The sequence below is a fragment of the Mesoplodon mirus genome, assembly GCF_964341445.2.
Source record: "Mesoplodon mirus genome assembly, chromosome: 1".
In the NCBI taxonomy this organism is placed as follows: Eukaryota; Metazoa; Chordata; class Mammalia; order Artiodactyla; family Ziphiidae; genus Mesoplodon; species Mesoplodon mirus.
In genome coordinates this window covers 12,621,149-12,648,808 of record NC_138976.1, presented here as the reverse complement: position 1 = coordinate 12,648,808, position 27,660 = coordinate 12,621,149, and the positions used below count along the sequence as shown (strand labels likewise).

The following is a 27,660-nucleotide window of genomic DNA, read 5'->3' as shown; positions in this document are numbered from 1 at the left end:
AGCATTTGAATCCGAGTCTTCCTGAAGATAAAGCCCAGCTGTTTTTTGTTTGTTTGTTTGTTTGTTTACTACAAGCTGCCTGCCTTACCAGTCTTGATTTCACAGGGCAGTAGGACAGGATGACTGTGCCCCGGCTCACAGCTGGTATCTTCCTGTAAGCCCAGAAATGATTACCCAGGACTGCCTCTTCCTCTCTGAAGCTTCCCTATCTGAGCTTCCTACCCTAAGCACAGAATCGGTGGGGTGCCACAGAAAGAATGCAGCTTTGGCATCATACACACCTGGGTGTGAATCCCAGCTCAATCACAGGGTATCATACAACCTTGGGCAAGTCACTTCACTTCTCTGAGCTTCAGTCTCCTCATCTGTAAAATGTATAATGATGCTTAAACCCATAGGGTAGCTATGTGGATTGAAAGAAATAATAAAATAAAGGAGCTGGCACTTAGCAGGTATTCAGTATGTGCTTGCTTTAAAAACTAATTCGTTAGCTGTGCATACAGAGTAATTATTCTTCAGAATCACCCCCAGGGATCTCATGTGTCAGCTGAAAACCAGCAGAGGAAGTGGTAACATGTTCCAGGGCTATACTTGGGCCGCAAGCAACCTGGATCACCTGGATCTTTGCGTAGCTTTCCCTCCTTAGAGGCTGCCAAATCCTGCAGCCTCCTGCGCCTTGTCCCCTGGCTCACCAAGGGCTGCTCAGGAGAGGGAGTCGGGCCTGGGAGGGCTTTGCCAAGGTCGCAAGGGCAGGAAGCTAGCCTTTGATCCAGGGCCCCATGAGCAGCCTGCTGGGGCACAGCCAGGAGTCAAGGGAGACCTGGGCCCGCTCAGCTGCGCCGCAGAGGGATGCGGGATCACCTTTCCCCGCCAAGGCAACAGTCACTCACCTCAGTAGAATGACAGGACTGATGTCCACTGGGGGTTTCCAAACTGTGTTTTGAAAATAAATAAAGTATATTCATGTAAAGGAACACACACACACAAACTTCCTTTTCAAAAATACACATATATCTAAATCTCTAAATATCTAAATGATAAATGGATTGGAAGAGTGGAGGGGGAGGGACAAGGGTGGGGTCAGGGATGGAGAATGCAACAACTAACCGGGTGGGGGGCGGGGGGCCCTGCAGGGGCGATGGCCACATACACCCTGAGCTGAGGCTTCTGAGTGGCTCTGTGCGGGGCCACAGGGTGGGGCTGGGGTGCTGGGGAAGCCTCTGCGCCAGGCAGAGCCATTCCACTCCCTTCCTGGTGCGCTCTGGTTTGAACAAAAGGTTCTGCTGCTACAAGAACATCTGGCGGCCGGCAGAAGGATGCGCTCTCTGACTCCCCAGATTACAGGGTGGCTCTGGAACCCCATGAGGCCAGTATGAGACCCAGACCCGTGTGGAAGCTGGAGCCCTGTGGCCTTGTCTCCCATGGCATATTCCCTTTCACTCCGCCATATCGGATTCTCCCCCATCTCCCACTCAGGCTCCTCTGTGCCTCCCTCCCTGGTCCCCCAGCATCTCCTCTTTTGAACTTATTTCCGTGAACTTCTCATCCAAGGATACAGCTCAAATGCCCCCCTCCATCTTGACAGCACGTCGGAGGGATCCGTCTGTCTCCAGCATTTGCTGGGCTGAGAGCCCCCCTTGGACCCTTCTGAGCCTGCAGGGCTGGCACGGGGCCCAGCAGAGCGCGGTCAGGAGTGGGACGGAGGACAGCAGCCAGCCTGATTTCCTACACAGCTCAGATTCGAGAAGAAGCCCACCATGATGCCTTTACAACGCTCAGTTTCCTAGCTGGGAAACAGAACCAGTCTTCCGGGAAGGGGTTTCACTGTCTAGCAGCCCAGATATTCTGGGGGCCAGGCCTGAGCCTGAGCCCTTAACCAGAGAGCAGGAAAGAAATGGAATCCCATCGTGCTCCGGGTGTCAGTGCCAGCACTTCTACCTGCATTAACTTTATTTATTACACAAATAAGACATTTACAAAGCACAACGGGAAAGGTATGTAACAAAACAGACATTGGTTTTACAAAAAAGTGCTTACAATTTTTTTCCGTGTGTGTGTTTTCCTCCTTTTGTTTTGTATTTAAATAAATAGTCTTGATGGCCTGTACGTTCCCAGGCTGTTCTAATAGGCTAGTGGAGACGTGTCTGAACCGCAGCATGCTACGACTGTGTGATCCACGCAAGGAACAGACCCTGGGGGGAGGCTCAAGGCAGAGTGGGTACTGGGTGACCCTGGGCATGGCTCGGCTGGCCGCTCACCACGTCAAAGGAAAGATTAGAGCTCCCCAGTCACCAGGAACTGGGCCCAAGCTGCTCCGGTTAACATCAGCTCCAAGGGTAGGGCCAGGCACACTCTGTTCACTGGGTGGGTTCTGAACCAAGCTGCACGGATCACATTCTGAGGGGTGTCTTTCCTTTGCCCTGAGTCAGCTGGAACTGTCTTTGAAAGGGAAAAGAAGCAAGTTCCCTTCTTGGGCTGCACCCGGGCCCAGCCCTCCGCCAGGTCCCAGAGCAAGAACAGCATATCGTTTTTCATTTTAAGTGCCAACTTCAAGCATGTGGATTCCAAACCCTTATCCAGACTCAGCGAGATAGAGAGTGCTGCAACTGATGAGTGATGTCTGCCATGGGTGAAGCCGGGACAGCAGACACCTAGGTACCATGAACTTGCTTCCCCTGTCCTAGAGTCTCCTTCCGAAAGCAACGTATCAGGTTAATCAAAGCCGGAAGGAGGACTTGGCCTGAAATATGCTTACTAGCAGCCTCTAGTGGGAAATGCATCAGGACACCCAAGTCATTCTCAAATTACACGATTAGCTTAGGACAAACGGGGTCCCCTGAAAACAAAAATCATGGTCTTGTGGAGCCCAAGCCCTTTTGTCTGGGGTGGAAGAGCTGCAGCAGGACAGGGTGGATGGGAGCACAGCTGTGTCTGGCCTGCGTTCTCAGGAGTGAGTGGGACTGGCTCTGGGCAGGGTTGGTGGGGAAGCCCAGAAGTGCCAGCTAGAATCCCGGGCTTGGTACACTCACCTAGGCAGCAGGCACCCTCTTTCTACTCAGAGGTGGGTCCAGAATGAAAGCTCTGCCCTTTCCCTGGGCTCTGTTCCCCAGTTCCCCCATGAGAGGTCCCCCCAAAGAAGACGTGGCCCAAGCACCCCCATCAGGAGTCAAGTAGCCAACAAGGGTCCCCAGTTCTAACTTTCCAAGAGTTCAGAAATGTCACCACACAGATCAAACACCACCTCTGCTATGTCTCCTGCACATATGCTGGATAACTAGGTGAAAGCAGGGTCCCCAACACACACCCCGAGTTTCCTCTTTCCTCTCCTTAAAATGGCTAGTGCTTCTTCCAGCCCAGTGTGCCGCATCCTTCTCCTGGGCCTCCAAACCAATGGGGGTCCTTGCCCGACCCCACCCCCGGCCCCCACTTTTCCCCCTGCCTCTTGGTCTGGGAAGGCCTCCATCTGTGCCCTATTGGGCCTCTCAGGGTTGGTCAGTGTCTCTTCTCTCTCTGAATTAACTTGACATAACCAGACAGATGGAAATGATAAAATTAGAACATAGCTTTCCTTTGGGGACACCCCACAAACACTGTAGAGTCTTCCAAACAAAAGCAACAGAGTGGATAACATTGGGGGTTGTCGGCTATTCAGAATTCAGAGATGGTTCCAAGGAAGTAGTAAATAAAGGCCAATATGGAAGGAAAGAAAACCTGTAAATTGGAAGGCTGTTGGCGTCGTGCGATTCAATTCGGCCTTTTGCTATTGTAATCAGCTTAAGTTGAAGACGACTCCTGTCTAAATGGGAAACACAGGCTGTTGTTTTCACCCTGGCTCCAAATTTCAGGGAGCTCTGCCTTCAGGGAGGAGGGCTCCGCGGTGCTCCTGGCGGGTTCTGGTTCTCGGCAGGAGAGGGGAAGGCCAGGCCCAGGGGCCCAGCTGGTGGTAGGCAGGATGGCGGATGAGGGGTGGAGGCAGAGCGGGTGGATCCCTGGCAGCGGCTCGGACTCCGGATTTCAGCGGCTGAGGGGCAGCTGCCGGGCGCCCATGCTCAGTTGCGGAAGTGCCGGCAGCGTTAGTACTGAAAAAGGATGACCTGCAAGAGGAGGGCGTGGGAGGGGACTGAGCCAGGGCCTGCCCCGCCTGGTAGCGCCCCAGAAGTCCTCGAAGGCATGGAGAAGGAGGGGGGCCCAGGGCCCACATCTAGGTTCAAATTCTGGCACAGACACTTACTTGCTGAGGGGCCCTGGGCAACTCACTCCCCCTCTCTGAGCCTGTTTCCTCATCTGTAAAATGGGGATGACAACACCTCTCTCTCAGAATGGGGAGGATCTGGTGAAATCCAAGAGCAGCAGCAAGTGTCTCCTGGGCACGGTACCCGGCACTGGGTACAGTGCACACTTGCATGATTTCACAGAAGCCTCATCTCAGCCCGAGGGTGTCCCACCATCATCTCCTCTTTGCAGGGGAGGCCGCTGAGGCCGGGGAGGTGAAAATCAGTGAGCCTGCGATCACACAGCCAGGAAGAGGTGGACCCAGCACTGCAACCCAGGCCTAGGCTCTAGAACAAGCTCTCTTCATTAGACCCACTGCCTCTTCCTCTCCAGGCCACCCTGACAGTTACCAGCGGTGCCTACCAAGCACCAGGCAACAGGCCAAGCCCTTCATGCAGCCAAGCACCTTGACAGGCAGGTGGCTCAGACACGCCAGGTGCCTGACACACAGTGGGTGTGTTCCCAGGTCTCAAAGAGAAAAGGTGGCTGAGCTGGGGTCCGGTCTGCCTGACTCCGGAGCCCACGTCACACGGCCTCGCCCACTCACCCTACCTTGGGCCGTGCTCTCCTCTGGTCTCTGGGATGCCTGCCTGACTTTGGACTCTTCTGAACAGAAGCTCTCTCAAGAGGGATGACTCTGAAAGACCCTTCCCCTCCATAAGCCTCAGTCTCTCCATCTGATCGATGACGGCCGGGCCCTGATTTCTAAGAGCCTTCCAAGCTCTGAACTGGGGGATCTGGGCCCATGACCGGGAATAAATGTGGTCCTGGGGGCTTCCCTGGTGGCGCAGTGATTGAGAGTCCGCCTGCCGATGCAGGGGACTTGGGTTCGTGCCCCGGTCCGGGAGGACCCCACATGCCGCGGAGCGGCTGGGCCCGTGAGCCATGGCCGCTGAGCCTGCGCGTCCAGAGCCTGTGCTCCACAACGGGAGAGGCCATGGCAGTGAGAGGCCCGCGTACCACAAAAAAAAAAAAAAAAAAATGTGGTTCTGGAAGCTCACAGGCAGGTGCGGCCAAATGATGATGTGGTGGAGGCGGAGGGTGCTACCCCAGACGCTCAGAGCACTGTTCTCCCGGCCAGGCCAGTGCTGGTCTTGATGAGTGGGTTCAAGGGGCGGCCCCGGGGGGCCCTGAGTCTCCTCCTCGCTAGGCTGGCTCAGGCCCGGAGGGACTTGGGAGAAAGCCCATGCAGTTCTGCACTGACTGGCCATACACACAGCCCGCCAGGCTGGCAAGATGTGGACAGAAAAGGTCCCTGGCCGCTGGCAGGAAGGTCTGGCAGTGAGAGGGCGGAAGGTCATGGAGGAGGCGGAGACATTTTTCTGCAGAGCCGCTGGACACGAAGTTGGGGATATGGCCCAGCAAGAGAAAAACTCTGGCTCAGCAGCCAAACCCAGGGGCCAGAAACCTTCCACAGCCAAAGCTGCCAGACCCCAGACCGGCTCATCCTTCAGGCTGAACCAGACATAACCACAGGCTTAGCTGAGAAACCAGGAGACGAGGGCTCGCCTCCAAGAGCTGAGCCCAGCCCTAATCTGTTGCAAGGCTCCCCTCTCCCCTCCAGATAATGCCCAGGCCCCTTGCTTGAAGGTGCAGGGCCTTCATTATGTGACCTCCTGTCAGCTCCCACCCCACCCAAGGCCTCAGCTGCACTAAACCCCCCACCATCCCTCAAATCCAGGTCCCTGCAAGCCTCCTTGCCTCGGCATGGGCTCCTCGTGTCCCCTGCTTCTTCCCGAGAGCTGGCCATCCCCTCTTCTGAATCCTCGAAGGCCATGTGCATCCCTCACCGCAACTGCCCTGTCAAGCTGGGATGTGGCTGCGTGCCTCCTGCTCTAAGCCACCCACCCACTCCCTGAGGACAGGGGCCACGCCAGCTCGCCTCCGCAGTCCCGGGGCCAGGTCTGACAGCATGAACTCTCTCCCACAGGACGAGGGCAGCTCCGAGGCAGGCAGTCCTAGGATGGAGGCCAGCTGTACCTACGCTCACTGTGTGACCCTGGGCAAGCTGCTGCTCTGGCTGAGACCCCGTTTCTGCAGTTATGAAATGGCGTCAACCATAGTCATCCTCCCAGGGAGACAGTGAAGGGTGAGGTCAGAGAGAGCGCTGTGTAAACTGTAAAGTGCGGCACAGAAGGAGGTCACTACTGAACCAGGCGGACTTCAGAGTCTGACAGACTTGCTGCATCCCCGGACAAGTCGTGTCACCTCTCTGAGCCTCTGTTTCCTCATCTTTACCATGATGACGCCATCCTCATATCCACAGGGTGATTGGGTGGCATCAGACAACACGTGTAAAGTGCTTCAACCAAAAGCAGCCCTTCCTGTATGACTGTCTCGGAGGGGACGTTCCTGGGGCGTGCTCACCCGCCACTGGGGTCTGCGGGATTTGGGGCTGAATATGTACTACCATTGACTTATAAACCTACTGGTCCTACTGGGCTGTCCGTACCTCCGCACCATCTACTTGCCCCACGGTACCCAGCACAGAGCCCAGCACAGAGCCTAGCACACAGCAGGTGTTTAATTAGGAGGCAGAGTAAGAGGGGCTGTCCTGGAGGAGTAGTCCCACGCCTGTCTGCCTGCCAAAATCACTGGGGCTGGGTATCACACCCGCAGATCCCGGGGTCCCATCCCAGAACTCCCCACCAGCTCTCTAGGGGCGAGGCTGGGGAATCTGCATCTCTACAAGCTGCCCAAATGATGCTGAGGCACATGAAGACTGCACTCAGCTCAAAGGCCTGGCTGGCCCTGTCTCCCTGGCCCAGCACACCCAATGACTCCCGGGGCTCCCTGTCTCTCCGAGGACCACTATAGTGATGCTTCTAAAAGAGGCCTCCAGGGCCGACCATGGTCCATGTGCCTTCACCTGGCAGCCCGAGGCCCCCGCCTCTCACTCTTTTTCCTCCCAAGCCTGTGTGCCAGCAGCACTGGATTGCTCTGGGTTGCCTGAGAGCCGTGGCGGCTCATGCCTTCCCGGTTGAACACTGAGGTTCAGACGTGCCTGCGTCCAGGAAGCCTTCCTGTGTCTCTCCCGAGCTGCGCCCCACCCCCCAGCTCCCTTGGCCTCTGCGTCGCAGTTTGATCACCCTTTGTTGTAACTGTTGGCCTCCTCGAGGACAGGGACTATGCCTTCCTCATCTCTGTGCTCCTGGCAACTGACTCGGGGCTCGCGGGCACAGTCAGTACATGGTGAATGTCGGCTGAATAAGTGCACGAATCAAGGCACAGGTTCTCATTCAGGCTCTGTGACCTTGAGCCACCTGGGCCTCAATTTCCCCGTCTCTAAAATGAGAGGGTGTCTGAGAGCGGTGGCTTTCAAGGCTCACTGGGAAGTGTCTGGGAGCTGAGCCGGAGGTGAGGGCCCTGCTCACTCGCAGTTTCACCCAGAGCAGCTCCACCCCCTTTCATCTCCATCTTGTGTTATGGAAAAGAGTAAACAAATGGGCTTAAAACAAAGCTTTCAAGCCACTGGACTGGGCGATGTCCAAGCACCCTTCTGGGTGTCCAGTCCTGATGCTTGAGACAACCAGAGATCGGGTTCCACAAAGGAGGCCTTACCAGTTGACCACGGTCACTGGCTGGCCTGCTGTCCCCGGGCCCCACCAGCTCGGGATAGTCACTCCCAACAGACAGGAATACAAAGGAGGAAGTAGGAGAAACCCGTGAGATCATGGGAGGCGGGGTGGTGTGTGATATAAGCCCTCCTCGGGACCGCCAAGTTTGAGCAAAGTAACTAAATCCACAAATCTGAAAAAGAGAAGGCCAGCCGTGGGCGGGCGCGCTGCGAGGAGGCTGTCCATGCGCACTGAACACACTGGCGCCTGCCTGAGGGACCACTACCTCGGGGGCACAGTGGGGGCCTGAGTGTCTGGGCACAGGGTCTGCCACAAAGTGGCATGGTGCCTGCTCAGCAATGAGAATCCTGCCAGGAAGCCATTCCTGGCAAGGTGGCTCTGACCCACCCGACCCAACCCGGCTCCGTTTACCTTCTCACCCCGGTTGGAGAGTGGCCCATCCATATCGGCTTTGAGGTGGACGGGGGGCGCGGTGTAAGGCAGCCGGCAGTGCACCTGCCCACACTGTACCTGACCTGTGGACGAGAGGATGCCTTGGAGTCCATCCCCCAGCCTCCATGCAGGATCCCACCAGCCCCAGGCTCGGTAGGCTGGAGCCCTGGGGCCAGTTTCACCTCTACCACTTACCAGCTGGGTGGCCCTGGGCAAAATTTCAATAGGGTACCATTTTTCTACATGAAAGTCTTTATGAGCTATAAAGTGCTACACGATAACTGTCTAGCTCACTGATAAACACTCATAAATGAGTATGTACAGGCACCCCTATATTCATAGCAGCACTATTCACAATAGCCAAGACATGGAAACAACCTCAATGTCCATCGACAGATGATTGGGTAAAGAAGATTTGGTACATATATATAATGGAATACTACTCAGCCATAAAAAAGAATGAAATAACGCCATTTGCAGCAACATGGATGGGCCTAGAGATTATCATACTAAGTAAAAAGTCAGAAAGAGAAAGACAAATACCATATGATATCACTTATATGTAGAATCTAAAATATGACATAAATGAACTTTTGTGCAACAGAAACACATTCACAGACATTGAGAACGGACTTGTGGTTGCCAAGGGGAGCTGGGTGGGAGAGAGGTGGAGTGGGAATTTGGGGTTAGCAGATGCTAACTATTATACATAGAATGGATAAACAGCAAGGTCCTACTGTATAGCACAGGGAACTATATTCAACATTCTCTAACAAATCATAATGGAAAACAATATAAAAAAAGAATGTGTGTCTGTATATATATATATACATATACACATATATATGTGTGTATATATATACACACATATATGTATATATATATATACACATATATATATATAACTGAATCACTTTGCTGTACAGCAGAAATTAACACAACATTGTAAATCAACATCGAAATTAAAAAAGTAAAAAAAGAAAAAGAAACGAATATGTACAGAACACCTCCTACACGCAAGGCTGTATCCCATCCATTAGAACCCTCCCTTGGTGCACTGTACCTTCTTATCTCCCAAGAATCACCAAGGCTTTACCCCCATACCTTAGAGGACTCTGCACTCATGTCACCTTCTTTATGATGCTCTCCCTGACCATCTATTTACAATTGCAACCCAACACCAACCCTACCCTCCCTGTCCTCCTTCTCAGCTTTATTTTTCTTCTTTAGCACTTACCATCATCTGATTTACTGTATATTTTTATTTTTTATTTGATATCATCTGTCTTTGCCAACTATAATGCAAGCTCCAAAGAGGGCAGGAATTTTTGTCTGTTTTCTAGATTCTAGATCTTTGTGGATTTCCAGGATCTAGAATGAGGCATGGCATCTAATTTGTTGAATGGGTCTCTGTACAACATCTAAAATGGCGGTGGCGGGGGTGGGGGGATTCCATCCTTATGCCTGACCCAAATCTCTCATGCTTCAGCCTCTTTACCACTACAGTGGAGAAGTCTATGGCCTTGCTCTTCTCTGCACTTCATCCTCTTTGGTCAGAGGGGAAAGAGCTCTGTACAGAGACTTACAATTGATATGTAACTTAGGACAAGTCACTGTTCCTTTCTGAGCCCCAGTTCCCTCATCTGTAGAATAAGGTGGTTGTATAAGATGGGGGATTCTTAACCTGGGGGGTTTTAGGGGTCCACGAACAGCCTGAGATTACATGGGAAACTGTGTGTGTGTACATATTTCTAGAATCTGATTCCAAAGCTTTTTATCATATTCCAAGTTTGGGGGCTTCCCTGGTGGCACAGTGGTTGAGAGTCCGCCTGCCGATGCAGGGGACACGGGTTCGTGCCCCGGTCCGGGAAGATCCCACATGCCGCGGAGCGGCTGGGCCCGTGAGCCATGGCCGCTGAGCCTGCGCGTCCGGAGCCTGTGCTCCGCAACGGGAGAGGCCACAACAGTGAGAGGCCCGCATACTGCAAAAAAAAAAAAAAAAAAAAAAAAAAAAAAAACAAGTTTGAAGTCTCCAGGAAACTCAGGAACCTGTGAATTTAGTGAATGGCGAAGAAGACTGCTAGGGTGACCTTCAGTCATGCAGCAAGAGGCAGCGGGTCCACACACCCTTGATGCCTCCTGCCCTGAGCTGGGTTCGCCTTAAGGGGAAGAGGAAAGGGCACCTCAGCCCCTTCTCTAGGTGTCCAAGACACTTCTAGACTTGGCCAACAAACTGTGTGGGCAGAGTCCTGGCACAGCTCTGGAGGCCATGGCCCCACTCCCCACGGGGCCACCTAGATCCATTACCAACTCCACAGCAACTGCCGGCTGGTGGCCCAGACTCCTGGTACCTAGAGAGCCCCTGGTCCTTGGCTCCTTTAACAGATGAACTAGATCGTCAGTGGGCTCTCTGCAGCCTGAACATGTCATTGTTTCAAAAAGAAAGGGGGGGAAAAGTCCCTCCTACTAAGCAGATGGTTCAGAAATGGAACAGAACAAAGAGACATGGTTTCCAGCTGACAGCCTGGCGCGGTGAGCAGGACTCTACACTCTCAGCTCCACCAACCAGAGCCACTGCCATCACCACAAGGGCAGCTAGTATTCATCCAGCACTTACTAAATGCTGAGGATGTTAAGTCAATGATCTCATATGATGCTCGCAACACTGCTTTGAGATAGGTATTCTTTCCGTTTTTTAAAAGAGCTTGGATTCTTACTGTCCTCATTTTTTACAGATGAGGAAACTGGAATTCAGGGATGCTAAGAAGCTTACCCAATGTCACACAGCTAGTAAGTGACAGGGACGGGATCTGAAGCCCCACAGTCTGATGCTAAAGCCCACATTCGATCATTAAGGAACCTGGCTCCCACTAACTTACTGTTGGCCCTTGGTTTCCTCATCTGTACAATGGGATGGTGATGTTTAGAAACATGTGGCGGGACAGTGCCTGGCACATGGCAGGGACTCAGGACACAGCTGTGCTCTCCCTGACCTCCCTTCTCTTTCCCTTGGAGCCAGAGAGGGAGGGTTTGAGTTTGTGGGTATGTTGTCATCACTGCTATATTTCTGGTCATGCCCAGCTTTGAGGAAACAATCAATAGAAACAACCTCAAAGGGAAAGAAAATCTGTGATAAGCACGTGCTCAACAGCAGATTCACTGAATGTCCATCCCCCAGAAATGCACAAGGCTACTCTCTCTCTTTCCCCCAGGTTCCTGCTCGAAGGTCACTCCACCACAATCTGCCACCCCCTCTCCACCACAGTGCTCAGTCCCCACTGACATGCCTGCCCTCCATCCTTTATTCTCTCTCCCCCCTCTCCCATCCTGCAGCGTGAGCCTTGGGAGCACACAGGCTTTGGTCTGTTGTGTTTTCAGTTGTATCCCAGAAGGCACAGAAGGCACTCAAAAAATATTTACTGAACACATGAGTGGATCCTCATAACCCTGTGAAGTAGGCATTATTAATGTCCCAGTTTACAGATGAGGAAACTGAGGTTCAAAGAGGTCAGGTGATTTGCCCACGGCCTCACAACCTTGGGTACTCCTGCCACCCTGGCTTTCTTCTGCAACCCCAAACGCACCCATGCCACGCTTTCTGCCTATATTCGGTTCCTCTGCTGCCTGCACCCCTATTTCCCCACTCCTTGTGTCTCACTAATTCCTACCTATCCTTCTGGTCTCAGCCCACTGACAGGCAACATCTCCAGACACTCCCATCCAGCATCTTGACTACAGGAATTACCACAATTAACACCACACGCTCCTCTATCTCGTATTGTTCCATGTCTCTCCCTCCAGAACCCAGGCTCCCCAGGACAGGACTTTAGCCATCTTGTTCTCTCCCTAGTCTCCGGGGCCTGGCACAGAGTGGATGTTTGGAAAGTATCAATATTTTTTGAACGGCTTAATGGCTTGCCTCTACTAAGGGTCGAGCCCCTCTAAGGCAGAGCCGGGGCACTTAACTCCTCTCCACAACCACTAGGTCCGAGGGACTGCGGAACCCTCGTCTGCACGCACGAGGCTCATCAAGGCCTCCCCACGCCTCCGCCGCCCACGAGCGCTCATCTACACCCCCCTCTCCCACAGGCCGGGCGACCGGGCTGTGGCGGTCACTTACTCTCAATGTAGCCGTGCAGGGTGACCATGCGAGCCCGCTCGGGGCTGCTGAACGGGGAGTAGTGGATGTCGTCGGACAGGGCGGAGGGGAGGCGGGACGGCGGCGCCCCGGAGGGCGGCACGGGATGCTGTGGTGTGTGCTTTTTATGACGCGCCCGGCAGTTTTGAAACCACACCTGGAACGACAGCCTCAGCAGCCTCAGCCTCGCGGAAAAGAGCCGGACGCGCCGCCGGGGGACCCCAGGCGGGGCTGCCTCGTCGCCAACTGAGGGAGGGCGGCCACGTGCGCCCCGAACCCGCGGCTCCGCAGCCCAGCTACGCGCTCGAGGGCCCACCCCCAAGGTCCCTAGGCCCCGCCCCAGACCCGAAGGCCCCGCCCACCCCCGGCCCCACCTGGATGACCCTTCGGCTGAGGCCCGTCATGTCCGCAAGCTTCTGCAGCGTCTGCGCGTCGGGGTTGTTGTCCTGCGCGAACTGCGCCTGCATAACCTGCCAGGCGCCGCGGGGCGGTGAGGCACGAGCCCGCCGAGGTCGCCAAGGCCCCGGCCCAATCAGAGGCTCCGGCCCGGAGGCCACGCCCCAGACAGCTACAGCCCCTCCCCGCCACCCGCGGGTCGGGCAGAGGGGCGGAGTCAGGAGGCCCGTTCAGCCCCGCCCACTCCGAGGCCCGGCCCACACCCGGCCACTCGCGGCCCGCCAAGGTACCTGCAACTGCTCGGCGGTGAAGGACGTCCGCGCGCGCTTGGCCGGCTTGGGCTGACTGTCCTGTTCCGAGGGCACTGCCCCCTCCAGCGTGAGGCCGTTCCCTGAGGGCGACAGAAGTGGCTGACCACGCGTCCCCATCTCTTCTAGTGGCAGCCTGGAAAGGACGGGGTGTGGGGAGCTGGTCCCTGGAAGTGTCGGGAGCGGAGTTGGCTGGGAGGGGGTATCCCAGGGTCCTAGTCCCTGAGCTCAGTCTTTGGGGAAGGGGCTTCCACTTCTGAGCGTCTGCTCAGTAACAGACTCTTCTCTTTCGGTGTGCCCTTTATGTCTCACAGCCCTGAGAACGAGCGACATTATCCTCGTGTTACAGCGGAGGAAACTGAGGTTCAGAGGGAAGAAAATCCCAGCTCTGGACCTTTCGACTGGTATTCTGACAGCGGGCTGACTCTAGCGCCCCAAACTGGGCTCGCTCCTTGATAAACTGGGGAAACCAAAAAAGGTTGGAAGGATATACACCAAAGTGTTAGCAGGAGGGAGTGCAATTATGAAGACTCTACTTTCAATGTTTCTGCAACTTTTGAAGTTTTTTCAGCAATCACGTGTCTCATCACCTTGTTTCTCTAAGGTTTAACTTTGTTAACTGGAGTATATGTTAGTTATTCTCTTTCCATTTACATTACTTTTATAATCACACTAAATGTATTCCCATTTTAGTTTTTAGTACCTCCTTTTTTGGAATGCAAAGGTAATAACATGCTCCTTGCCAAAACCTCAGAAAATTCAGATAAGCACAAAGAAGAAAATAAAAATCTCCAGGAATTCCACCACTGTTCATAATTTTTTTAATTAGGAAAAACACTAAACAAACGCTCCAACGTACATACATAGAACGAAATCTGGGAAGATAGACACTAAAATATGAGGGGTGGTGGCGTTCAGAGTGGTCTTTATTTTCTTCTTTTTGCTTAACCATCTTTTCTTAATTTTCTATAATGGGCATGTGTGTGTTTAAGATTAAAAAGTAAACCAGTAGCCAAAACTGAGGGCTGGTCAGTAAAGGAGTTCTGAGACCATAAGCCTTCAGGTTCCCTGCGTGGTAGGAGTCTGGAGTCAGGCCTGACTGTGAGAGCTGGAGTGTAATTGGCAAGGTTGTGACTAGGAGTAGTCCTGGTTGGTCCAGGTATGGAAGGAGCTTGGAGTCACTCCTGAGCCATGGTGTGGGGGAACCTCTACCTCCTGGACTTCCATCCCAGCTCCACAACTGACTTGCCCAGTTACTTGCAGGTAACTTCAGAGCACCCCAGCTTCACTTGCTCCCCACCTAGACCCACTCAGCCCTGATCCTGGCTGGAGAAAGTGATGGCTCTGCTGTGGCCATGGCCAAGAACACTCTGGGGACGTCTGACTAGTTCCTCCTCAGAGGCACTGGGGATGGGGCAGACACTTTATGACTCAGCCCCCATGATCCCAGGAAGACCTGGACCCTGTCCCTGAGCCTAAGTGTCTTGGGAAATCACAGTATCAGAGCCAGAAGAGATTTAGGGATCTTTCTAGTCCAATATCCATCTTGAAACTAGGGAGACTGAGGCCCAGAGAGAAAAGGAAACTTTGTATGTCAGCGCAACATGCCAGAAGCAAAACTGAAGCTTGGGTCTCCAGACTCAAAGGCCTCTCTCCTTACAGGCCAGGATGAAACCCCACCCCCAAATCTCTGGCCTGTAGCTGCTGCGGTGGGAGTTGGGAGAAGAGGGTCACTTCATCTCTCGCAGACGGGCCCAAGCCTGGTTCCAGGAAACTGGAGGGGATGAGCCGCCAGGCCAACCAGAGCTGTCCAAAGGTGGAGTAGGCTGCCCCATTATGAGAATCATCTCTAGGGATCACTGAGTGCCTCTCGGCTTTACAGCACATCGGCTCATCTATCTTTGAGGTGTCCTACCATCAGCCCCATTTTACAGATGAGGAAACATAATTTGCAAGGACCGGCAAGTGACTTCCAACTTTCAAGCAAATGGTGGAGCCAGAAGCGGCCAGATCCGTGTGCAGCGCCCCCCATGCTGCCTCCAGGTGATAAAGGGGGCAACTGGCTCTAGAGGAGTGTGGGCAGTCCCTGGGGTGCTGGGGGGGGCGGGTCAGAGAGGGCTGGGGAGCCGAGGGGCAGCCAGTTTCTGGGCAGGGCGGGTTGGGTACCGTTCTCGGCGGCCCTCTTGAGATTCTCAATCATGGTGTCGTAGTGGATACGGCAGAGCACCTTCTCCTCGACCAGGCCAAACTCCTCGCCCGTGGACAGCTGGCGCTTGCACGAGAAGCAAGCGAAGCAGGCCAGGTGGTAGGCATTGCCGCGTGCCCGCCGGACCCAGTCGCTGGCGTAGATCTGTCTGCCGCACCTTGCGCACTTGGTCCCAAATCGGCTGAAGGACACGGGGTGGGAGGGGGGGCGAAGGGGAGGGGGGGCGAGGCTCAGACAGGCCATCCAAATCCTAGTGGCCCGGCCGTGCCCAGGTTCCTGAGGGCCTTCACGCATGCATTTCCCTTTGCCTGGATTCACCACCCCCTGCAGCCAAGTCCTACCTAGAAGGCAAGCTGGTAGGTGGTTTTTATTTTCTTCCTGGTGCTTTTCTGAGTTTTCCAAATTTTCTTCAATGATCACTTAACATTCGTATATAGTATTAAACTGCTCATTAAAATATAAGTGTTAGGGAAATTTTAATAGTAGTAATAATATAGGCAGATTTATGAGCACTTAACCACTTGACCAGCAAGATTCTAAGTGTTTCATGCTGATCGTGCCAAGTAATCTTCATTTTGCAGATGAGGACAACGGGGACCAGAGAGGGAAAGTAACTTGCACAAGGTCACACAGCTTGCAAGGATAGAACTCCTAGCCAGTATGACTCCAGAGATGAATAAACTGTAACCCAGCTGTAGAGAAGCTCAGAGTTTCTTGGAAGCATAGGCAGATATGCCCTTACTAGCTTTGTGACCCTGGGCACATTGTTCAACCTCTCTGAGTTCTCATTTTCCTTGCCCTGGGCTGAACTAGGTGACAACAGCAGGTACGGCTATTTGTTTACTGCTTTGTAGTCTATTAAGTAACCAGCTAGTCCCAGACCCTGGAGTCCTGTGTCATTCTAACAAGACAAAAAAGCCCAGATCAAATGCCCCACCCTCCCTTAAGCCTTCCTCGATTCTGCTTCTTCCCCGTCTCCCTCCCCCTTTGTGCTGTGGCTATTTGGGTGTGGCTACCTCCACCACCAGACTGGGAGCCCCTCCAGGAAGCAGCAGTCTGATTTGCCCTGTCCCAGAAGTCAGCCCAAGGCCTGTCCCCAGAGCACCAGGGAAAATTTGTTCTTGAAGTGAATGACTCACTCTGTGACCCTGTCCGGACCCTCTGAGCCTCAGTTTCCCCTGGTGCACACTGTTTCAGGGAATGGTGCTTTCACCCATCCAGCCTCTCAAGCTTAGAAACCTAAATCATACGCTCCTCCCTCTCCTCAATCCCCCATCCAACCAATCATCAGGCGCTGTTGGTTCCCTTTCCTAAGTATCTCTGGGACCCATCTCCTCCTCGCCACTGCCACCACTGCCCTCCTAAACCAGGCTCCCACCATGCGCCCCTCACTGCCAGTCTCCACACCCATCCTCCACAGACTGGCTACAGGGAAGTTTCCAGCATGCACAATTTACCCTGTCCGCTGCCCTGCTTCAAATCCTCTGGTGGCTCCACTCTACCCTCAGGATCTGGTCCAAGATCCTTGGGAGTTTACGAAGCTCAACAGACCACATCCTCTCTGGCTCCTCTCCTCCCTAACCTTCAAGATCCCTCACCCTACACTCAAGCATGAGCCCCAGTCAGCTACAATGGAAGGTTGGTTCCAGGTCTTATGGCCCCCTCTGAAGCACTTTCCCACCCCAGGCCTTCGCACAGGCTGTTCCCTCTTCCCACCGTCCCCCCACACCCCCAGTCCCACGGCTCCCAGCACCACCTTCTCAGCAGTGATCACACCGGTCTGTAAACGTCAGGTTTCTTGGCTCTCCCCTCCACCCCTGGCATTCCTGGGAAAGGATCTAGAAGATTTGCCTCTGTGTCCCCAGAGGCACATTTCCACCCAAAAGAGCACTCGGAAATGCCTTCGAGTGCGTGGAGGAACCAGCCCAGCAAATGCGCCCCGGTTACAGCCTCGCCTGCCTTGGCAAATGCAAGCAACTGCCGGTTGAATAAACGGTCTCGGGTCGAACTAAGTGCAGCAGAGCGGAGGGCTCTGCCAGCCCCGGCTCTAGACGTACCCCCAGTGCCATGCCGCTCCGTCGGACAAGGAGCCCTAGGGGACCCTGTCGGCGGGCGGCGCGGTTCGCTCAGGCAGCGCTGCGCACCTTTGCGGGTTCGGTCAATTGCCCCCCAAACAGAAGTGGTTCCAGACCCTGGAAATTCGGCTTCCCCAGCACAGCCCGCGGTCTCCGTTCCCAATCTCTCAGTAAAAAGGAGAGGAAACCGCTTTGCCCACCCGAGCCTCCTTCCGCCGAGGGGCCGACCCCAAATTCCGAGGTCCGGCTCAGGATTGGGAGAACTTCCGGGCCTCTGAAGGGAGGAAGAAGGGCCAGCCGGGTGCAGAACCCTCGCTGCGCTCCAGGGTCCCGGGGCGCAACTCCTTCTTTGCGTCCCCCTCGCCGCAACCGCGTGAAATGGGGACTCTGGCACCCAATTTGCACACGTGGAATCGGAGGTTCGGAGTGGACAAGTGACTTCGCCAAGACCACACGGAGTGTGGGGCAGGGGTTGAGATCCCCTCCGAAGTGCAAAAAAACCCCTAGAACCTGCGAAAGCAGCCCGGACGGGAGATGCGTAGAGTTGAATCCCGGCGTATGAACAGGAAAGGGGCCTGGTCTGACCGAGTCGCGTCCCCACTCCGGGCCTTGGGACCTGGAAAGTCCCGCGCGCAAGGCATAGGAACCCTCAGGCTCCGGTAAGCTGGGAGTGCGTTGCCAGGGAGCTGAAAGAGCCGGGAGGCGAAGGTCCGGGCCCTCAGAGGCAGGCAGGAGCCGTTGCGTCTCCAGCCTGTCGTGTTCCGGGATCAGTGCGCTGAGCCAGAGTGTAACACCTCGGATCCTGGCGCTTGGCTCTGCGGGATTCCTCGTTCTCGGCCAAGACGCATCCAAGACTCTCCCCGCGCATCCCCGATCTTCCTGCTCCACGAGCCCTGACGCCCGGGCGCGTTCTGCGCCTACGTTGGCGGCTCACAGTGCCCTCATCCCCTTGCTCTGAGGCGGGAGCCGCTAGCGACCCGTCAGCAACTTTGTCACCCTCCGTGTGTCACCCTAAATGCCAGGAGCTGTCCCCAGCTCTCGGAGCTCCCTGCGCTCGCCGTGTCTCCGCCCAGTCAACGAAATCATCCTCCCGCTGGATCCTTGGATGGGGTTGGGGGGTCGTTTTGCAGTTTCCGGGCCGCTCCTGAAGCGTGTCCCCCACCCGGGGAAGGGGTCAGTGGCACAAACAAGGGGCACGAGGAGGCTTACAGATCCAGGCTCTGACAAACCGACAGACTCCTTCCCAGGCGGGCTGCGAGGCCCGAGCCGCCGGATTCCGGAAGCAGCGAAATCGGCGGCGGAGACAACGAAACTTCAAGAAAGGGGTGCTCGGGAGCTGCGAAGGGAGCGCCAAAGCGATTAGGGGGCGCGGCCATCGCCCGCCACCCCCAGCCTTGTGCGCGCCCCTCCCTGGGTCCCCGCGCGCGCCACGGGGCAAAGGCTCAAAGCACAGAGGCGCTTTGAGGATGATGGAGAGATGTTGGACGGAGGCTGCGCATCCTGGCAACTGCCGAAAGGAGCGGAGTGGGCCACGCGCACCGCCTTGCCCTCTCTCCCCGGAGCAGGGAACGGAGACACCTGGGTGCCAGTGGCTCTGCGGAGCGAGCTGTGCGCCATTGACCAAGTCAGGCTCGCTCTCCCGGCCTACCTCTCCTGGATACCGAGTAAGAGCTCGGAAGTCATTGGTTGGGTGAATGAGCCTCAACGAAAGAGCCCATCGGAACCTCACTGCGACCCCTGCCCATTACTAAGCTACCCCTTTTCTGCATGAGGAAACCGAAGCTCAGAGTGGGAAGGCCAGTGTTAATTAAGAAGCTAGTGAGCCAGGGCGCTGACACTCAAACCAGGCTTCCCTTGTTTTGCGTTCGGGACGCTCGCTTGAGGGCCTTAGAGCGAGTCTACGAAGCAAACTGGGGGGATCAGAGGTGGAGTCCTTCCTATTCCTTCTGCTCCTCCCCTTCCCGGCAAACCGTTCGGAGAAGAAGCCAGAAACAACAGAACCAGCAACTAAGAGGTTAAAACGGCCCACTCCACTCCTCGGAGGTCCCAGCGCAAGGCCCCTCCCGAACGCCTCTCTCAGCTCCCCCAACATCTGTCCCCCAACAGCTGGCGGCCGCTGGGCTGCTCTCTGCCGCGGTGGGGGGCGACTTCCCAGCTCTGAGCCTCCCGGGGTACCCTCGCTCCGGGGGAGGGGGTGGGGTTCTCCCGCTGGGGTCCGCGGTCTGAGCTTGGGTTCGGGGGGCAGGAGGGAAAGAAGGCTGCGGGTTGCCCTAAGTGTCTCGCGCCAAGCTGGGGACAGCAGTAGGCAGGGCCCCTCCCAGGCCCAGCCCGGGGCACTCTCTGAACCCCACCCGCATAAACACAAGGAGAGGCAGTTAACCCCTTACTCCCCACTCCGAGGGTCAGGAGGCAAGAGGGCTAGAGACCCTGGTGACCCGATCCTGGCAAAGTTGCTCCAGTCACTGGGACTCTGAGGTCACTTCACTCCAGCCCTAGTACTCCCAGGGCCCACCCATGGAGAGTCACACAGCACAGCAGGTGCTCCCTGTGGGAGCCCTAGGGCCATGGGGGGTGGGGGGAGGGGGCCTTTGCCATTGCATGGGCCCCATCTTGCACAGGGGGGCTGCTGACATGTCTCGGCTATAGGAGAAGAGTATTGAGTATCTAGACGCAGGGATGGTGAGTCAGGCAGCCACGGGGCTTATCCCGGTTCTGCCGCTTATTAGCTGTGTGACCTCACCACTCAGGGCCTCAGTGTCCCCTCCTATAATGTAGGGATTATGACAGTAGCCTACTCACAGGGGGGATCTCAGGAGTCAATGACATAAAACAATGAGATGTAAAGGGTTAACACAGTTCCTGGCTTAGAGAAGAGCTCTGTACAGTCTCCTGACAGCGTCCTCGCCCCTGTCTGGTCCCTCTTCCACTCTCTCGCTGGTGGGACCCTGGGTACAGCACTTTCCACTCTCTCAGGACATCATCTCCCCCACTCTACAATAGGCAAGACGCTTCAGGAGGCCAGGAGCTGCAAGGGCACTGCAGGTCAGTCCATGCCTGCCTTTGGGGGGCAGCAGCCACAGGTTGGTGGGCAGGAGGCAGCTGTCTGGGGTTTTGATTGCTGAGGGCAGTGGAGACATGAATGCCCCAGAAAGGAACACTATTTTCCCCCCAGGACTTTTTTTTTCACTTCTTGGAAGAAAATAAAAAGAAAAAACAGTCTTAAACCAAAAAAGTGAAGAAATTAAAAGCAATACACATTTTCTTGGTGGTAGTTTTTTTTTTTTTTTTTTCTGCTAGGACTCGGGGTTAGGGGAGGTGGGAATCTGGTTGAAGCCACGAAGGCTGGTGAGGTCCCTCTTTGGATGGCAAATGGAGAAACTGAGGCAGAGAGGTCCAGCGACCTCACTGAGGACACACAGCCAGTGGAAAACCAACCCCTTCCAACAGTGCAAAGCCAAGAGCATCAATGGACCTCTGGACCACCTCCCCACCCAGGCTCTGCAGCCTCCTGCCCCGATGAGTTTGGAGTGCCTTCCTAACTTCTAGCTTCCTGAGTCCCCAACGCTGCCAGCTCTGCCAAAGGAGATGGAAGAGGGGTCTACAGGCCAGTGTCAAGGAGGGGCAAGTTAGGGGATAGAACTGAGAGGAAACTCTTCCCTGGAATAAGACCAGAGCCAGAGGACCTCGGAAGCTACCAGTGCCCCCTCCAGGGGGTCTTGGCCACTTCCTCCCTCCCTGCATCCTGTCCAGAGATCTTGGCCTCTCTTTGGGGTGAGTGCTCCAGTCCACTTCCCATCAGACTCTCGACCTTGGGCTTCAGGAAACAGAGGGCTAGAGGATCTGAGCGCTCAGCCCTTCCCTGAGCCCCAGCTCTAGAGAGGGGCTCTGTCTCCCATGCTGCCATTCCTGCTCTCTCCAGGAAGGGCTCCTTCACAGCAGCCTCCCAGAGCCTGGGCTGCCACGCCAGGCACTCAGTAGTCCCTGCCTGGCACTCCACCTGCTTTTTTCTCTCCCTTTCTGTGGGTTTTATTATTTTTGTTACAGGTGGGACTGCCAGGGATGAGTTATGCCTGCAGGGAGACCTGGCTGGGGGAGAAATGATCAGAAGAGCCACAACTCTTCTCTCATCCCAAGGAATGTGAGCTTTTATTCTCTCCATTTTCTTAACCAAAAATCTGTTTTAGTTTTGTTTTGAGGGCTCTTGTCACTGCTGGAAAAGGATTAGCGTTCAGAACCTGCAGCCCAGAAATGGCCCATCCCCATCCTTGCTCCCCAGACTGCCTGAGGAAACGCCATCAGGTGATTATGCCTGGAATCCTGTCACCAATGGTGACAGTGGTGACATCCATAGCACCTACACTTTAGGGAGCCTCTACTGAGCCTTCCTCCCTTCACTGGCCTCCTTGGCAGCTCAGAGAGATAACCCTGATAGGAGGACACTGAGGGCAGAAAGATGCAGTGATTTGCCCAAGGTCACACAGTGATCCAGGGTTGGCATGATGGAGCCTGGTCTCAGTGTCTCCACAACAGCTGGACATGCCATTCCCCACCCCACCGCAGTGGGAAGGGGGACTCCACAGCCAGTGAGGTGCTAAACAGTGAGATCAGGATCTGAGTTTTGACTAATCCTTGAAGGTCTAGGAAAGCACATCAACCAAGGGGGCTTGGTCCAGCCTGGGCATGAGCTGGGGTTGGAGATGCAGCAAGGACATGTGGCTCACAGGGTGGCAGGTCTGTCCCCACCAGGAGAGCAAGGAGAGGGGGCCAGGCCTGCCTTACTCTACGGGAAGAGGCCTGCTGGGTTCCCCAGGCCTCAGCCGTGTCCCTGAATAGCTGATGAACCCAAGGAGCCCTGAAAGAGTAGCTGGCTTGTTTTTTGTTTTTTTTTTACCAACTGGAGTCAGGCCTAGAGCAGGGCACTGGCTACACAGGGACCCTAACCTCCCTCTCCTGCCCTGGCCAGCTAAGTGTCAGATGGGACAGTGGAGGGGAGACATCACACTCTGGTTACACACCACACAATGATAACCCCGCTCTCACATACACACACACACCACAGCCCACATCCACAAATCCACATTCACCTCACACCGTTGAGCCCCCAATGCCTGGGTTAAGGCATAAGCAGAAATGCTCCCTCAGAGCGGGGCTGTGTGGCGGGATGGGGAATGAAGGGATTTCAGAATCCTCACCTGCTCACCTCCAGATCCCAGTCCAGGTGTAAACTTGTCCTGACCACCTTGCACAACACATATATACACACACACACACACACACACCCGACATTCACACAGCCACACACTCTCTACACTCACACATAAACTAAAAGACAAATGCTTGTTGTAAAGGAACACCTACGTTGTCCACACACCCCTCACCCTGCTCAGTGACACATTCCCCCAGCGCCACTGCACAGATCCGGACAAGACAGACACACAAGCATCCTTGAGTCCCATGAATCCCAGGCCACCTGGCAGAGCCGCCCCTCCCCATGCACACCCCAGCTGCACTGCCACTCACAGCCATGCACCAGGAAGAGTCCGTTTTTCGAACCAGGCTTCCTAAGGTTTCCTTAGAGTACCCCAGCTCCCAATGCTGCTAGCTTCTTCCCAGATTCAAGGTCCTCTCTTTCCAAGTTCCCAGAGACTCAATGCCGGGGAAGGGGGCGGCACTGCCTTCTACTGCATCCCCTGACTCAGGGGATCTTTCTGGGGCTGGGGTCTTCCCAGGAAGACAAGCCATGACCTCTCCCGAGGCAAGGATGGGAAGGATGTCGGCGGACTGGGGAGGTGGGGGTGGTAGTTATAGGGGAGTAGCTTTCTCCACTTCCTGAGAAAGCCCTTGGGAACAGGCATGCGGCCCAGGAACCAATCCCACTCTACTCTCTTTGGACTCTGTAGGCCCGCTGGCCGGGCTTCAGGCCTGCTTCACGCTTCCCGCCGGGATCGGGCCGGCAGCCGCTGCTCCTCTGACCTGGCAGTGACCTCGACCCCGTGACCGGGTCAGGCCCGAGCTGCGCGGTGAGAAGCCTGGCGCAAGCGGCGGAGAAGCGGCAGGAGGACTAGCCGGGCTGCTGTTGAGAGCTGAGCGGCCGGGACGCGGCACCGCGGCACAGAGAGCGCAGCCCAGGGTGATCCTACTCGGGGCCCTGGCTACGGCGCCCGACTCCCCCTTCCTGTTCCGGCGGCCCAAAGTCAGAGCCTAGACCCCAGAGAGGCTGAAGCCGGGGCCCGAAACGACGACGGAGCTGGGACTGGAACAGGCGCCTGGGATGCAGGCAGAACCCAGACTCGAAACACTATACTCGAGCGATGCCGGGGTCTGAGTTGAGGCGGAGCCGGAGACCGAGGTCGGGAGTTAGATCGATGAGCTTGAATATGGGTTCGGATCCGAGACCGATGCGAGGCTAGTGCTTGGGGCCGGACCACACTCGAATCCAGCCTCGAACCCGGCCGGGGTAAAAGCCGAGACCAGAGCCAGGGCAAGAGTCTGGAGCCCAGCTCAGGGTCCTGCCCGGGAGAGACGCCGGCTTGGCTGGAGTAGGAGTAGGGTTGGAACCCAGAGCCGGAGCGCACCGGAGATGCAGCCAGGTCGGCTGGGATACGAGCGGATCGGGGCAAGACGGGGACATCAGAGCTCGACCAACGCGCTGGAAGTCGGAACTTGAGCCTGAGACTCGGGCAGGATCCGAGACCGAGCCAGAGACGCGACCAAACCCGAGTGGGCCACAGCAACCGGAGGCGGATCACCGGCCCGAACCTGTGCTGGCACCCGCGCTCGGCCTGGAGCTCCTGGTTCGTGGCGCTGAGAGCCGGTGGGCTGGGCCCTCGCGGCGCGCCAGAGCTTTCGGGACGCGGGGGCTCCGGAGCCAGAGACGGCGCGTCGCAAAGGCGGCCTCCGCGCGCCGGTGGCCTGCCTGCGGCGACATTGCTGGCCCAGCGGCCGCAGCCTACCTGAAGTAGTCCACCTTGCAGAAGATTTCCTTGTTCTTGATGTAGCAGCTGTTCTGCTGCCTCAGCGACGTGCGACACACGGAGCACTCGAGGCACCGCACGTGCCAGATGAGGTTGTTGACCTGGGGAGGGGGTGGAGATGGGGGGCGGCTCAGCGCGGGCCTTTTTTCACGCCCGGCCCCAGCCTCCCCGGCCCCATTTGCAGACAGATACGCGGAGCTCTGAAGGTACACGGCACTTCCCCACTTTTCCTCTGTAACACAGTCTCAGGGAGGTAGAAATCAACTCTGCCCATTTTTCAGACAGGAACCCGGGAACGCAGAGAGACGCTACGATTTGCCCGAAGCCACGCAGTCAGGCAGGGCTGAGCCAGGTTTCGAATTTAGTGGACCTGGCGCCGGCATCGTTTCCCTGCAGTCCTATGGGTTGCAACCCACACCCCGCCAACACACGCAACACTCCGCGCCTGTCTCACCTTGAGCAGATATCGGTCCAGGATCTCGAGGCCGCAGCTGGAGCAGATGTTCTTGCCGGCAGACGGCACGGAGGAGGCGGCAGAGGGCGGTGAGCAGACAGATGGCGTGCTGGGCGTACAGGGAGAGGCCCGACCCTCGTCCTTGTCCAGAGGGCCTGCCAGGGCCTCAGCGTCCGACTGAGCCTGCAGTGGGGAAAGAGGGAGAGCCGCGCTCTGAGCTGAGGGCTAAGCCTGGTGCCCAGCGTTGCTGCTGCTTCGGAGACAAATCTGGGGCCTCAGAGAACCAACTAACAACGAAATGCCCCCGAAACGACAAGCCACGGGCTACAGGACAGGAATGGAAGGGCCTACTGGAGAGGACAGGACGGCTCCAACTTTTAGCACGCGCTTCCTAGATGCCAGGAGCGGTCAAAGCTCACCTTCCCGGCCAGAAAACCGAGGCTCAGAGAGGGGCGGCGCCCTCCGGCAGTCCCCCAGCGCACGGGCAGCTGTTCGGGGCCGGAAAGCCGGGTCAGCTCCCCAGGGCCCGGCCGCCGGGAGACCGGGGACCGAAAGCAGGGCCGAACGAACTCACCATGGCGGGCGGCGCGGTCCCTTCAAGGCAGCGGGTGGTCGCTTTGCAGCCGGACCCTGGCTGGGCCATCACCTGGGGGAGGGGGGAGGGAACGCAGGCGGCGGCGGCTGCAGAACTGGCTCCGCGCAGCCTGAGCCCAGCGCCTCCCCGCGCCTGTTATATAAACCGGCGCGGAACAATGAGTCCTAACTTTGTAGTGGGCATTTAAAGCCCTTCCCCACAAAAGCGGTGTCTCTCTAATGAAGCAATTTGAATTTGGATTGGATTTTTTCCCTCTCTCTCCCCCTCTCCCTGCACTTAACCCGTGGCTCTTGAAGTAATCGCTTAGTTCCCTTGCAATACAAGCCTCTGAGGGGGAAAAAAAACACGCGCACACATACAAACTACCTGCAATTAGAAATTGTCGTGAATGCCCAAGATAAGAGGTAGCCAGAGTGTCAATTCCAACTGTCAATCAGTGAGATCCATCAGGCCGCCCAAAGAATTGCAAATTTGATTTTTTAATGGTAGTAATTAAAAATCGAATTTTTTCTCCCTCCACCCACCCCCTTCCTCGCTCCCTTCTCCTCCTCTCGACACAAAATGCAAAAAGGAGAAAAGAGAGAAAGAAAAAAAATAAAGAGATGGGGGGGTGGGCGCTTGAGGAAAATAAAACCGGGAGCGTTGGGAGCATCAGCCCGTCCACCCCGCGCGCGCGGCGAAATTGGTGCGGCGATACCGACTCGGATCCAGGAGCCTTTCGCGGGCCAGTCGGAGGGAAACCCAGAGCAAAATAGGGGCTAGATCGGGGCCGAAACGGGACCAAAAAGAGAAAACGGAGGCGTCCAAAAAGAGGAAAAAGCACCCTCCAGCCCCTCGGAGCGCCCGGGACCGGCCCCGCGCCGAGATTCTCAGCCTTGCGCCCGCACAACCCCCGGCGCATTGGCGCTATCAGCGCCTATTCAGACGGACAATACCCGCCTCGCCTCCTCTTGATTCGCCTGTGTCTTTGCTAAATCGCTTTTTGAGAAATTCCTTCAACATTTGCATAATGTGTTCCCGCTTTCCGCGCCCCCCCCCCGCGCTCCTGCATGCTCACACACTCACATACACACACTCCCAAGCGCACCCCAGCACCCCTCCGCTCTGCGGCCGCCCGCCACCCGGCCCGGCCCGGCTGGGTCTCGGCCCCTGTCCGACCCCGGCCCGGACAGCTCACCCACTCGCTCTCTCGCTCGCTCACCTGGTCGGTGGCGGGGCCGCCCTCGGCCGGCAGCCGGCAGCCCTCGGGCAGCGCCGGGGCGGCGTTCTCATGCTTCCAGTACATGGGCCGGGGAGCGGCGGGCTCAGCGGACGCGCAGCGCGGAGAGCCGCGCCAAGGGGGGCCACGGCCGCAGCGGGAGCAAAGGCTGAAGCAGGAGCTGGAGGAGAGCGGAGGCGCGGGCCCCGCCGCCCCGGGCCCGGTCCCAGCCGCAGCCCCCGCCCCCGCCCCGATCCCCGGCCGGTGCGCAGCCCTGGCCTCCCTGGCTGCCTCCGCCGCGGTCTCGGAAGAAGGTCCCGACAAACTTAGAGAGGCCCCCGCCCCCTCCTTCTTCTCCTCCTCTCCCTCCTCCTCTCCCTCCTCCTCTCCCTCCTCCTCGTCCTCCTCCCCCTCCAGCTGCGGCGGCGGCTGCCCTGCCGCTGGAGCCCCGCTAGGTTCAAGATGAGTCATGCGTGACCAATCCCCTCCCCGCCAAGGGAGAGCGAGACACAGCGAGGCAGCGACCCAGAGACACACACAGACATATAGACACACAGAAACTCAGAGCTGCTGACGGAGAGACTCAGAGACACGCTGACATACAAAGGCACCCTCAGGCACACACGCACCCAGCTCTCACCACCGCCCCTCCCTCAAGGGGCACCCACAGACCTCAGGCACAGCCCCACTTACTGTACAAGAGGGACCCATGGTCACACCTTGGGCCGAGTTGGTTTTCATATAAAGTCACACATTATACTCCGTTGATGCAATCCATGCCTCCTACGTTTGTGTACATCTGATGCAAATGATGACCTGTTCGCATCATTTACAGGATCACAAGACATCTACACATACTCACACACCTGCGCAGCTGCCTCTGCTCCATAACAACTAAAGAGCACACCAGTTCCTCAGGGCTTGGGCTACATCCCATCCTAAATGGGATTGGGCTCGGTTGGGGGGGGGCTTCCCCTGAATTCTCCAGGGAGGGATTGCCTGGGACACCCCCTTCTTTGCAGAATTTGCTGAGC

The 27,660-nt window shown here is 56.3% G+C and overlaps 1 protein-coding gene across 2 annotated transcripts; it reads right to left on the bottom strand.

Annotated features, from left to right (window-relative positions):
• Positions 1-3,453: 3,453 nt before the first annotated feature.
• Positions 3,454-26,792, bottom strand: LHX6 (LIM homeobox 6; the record flags this gene model as incomplete). 2 transcript variants are annotated; one of them, XM_082614203.1, is made up of 9 exons in its annotated part: positions 26,630-26,792; positions 25,408-25,479; positions 24,834-25,016; positions 24,359-24,480; positions 15,291-15,511; positions 13,107-13,207; positions 12,795-12,890; positions 12,403-12,577; positions 3,454-4,094 (listed from the first exon to the last, which is right to left on the bottom strand). In XM_082614203.1, exons 1-9 carry the CDS (start codon positions 26,711-26,713, stop codon positions 4,015-4,017), a joined length of 1,134 nt encoding a protein of 377 aa, XP_082470329.1. In that variant the 5' UTR covers positions 26,714-26,792. The 2 variants fall into 2 exon arrangements, with proteins under 2 accessions (XP_082470329.1, XP_082470328.1); XM_082614202.1 differs by lacking the exon at positions 3,454-4,094 and adding an exon at positions 8,112-8,365.
• Positions 26,793-27,660: the final 868 nt, after the last annotated feature.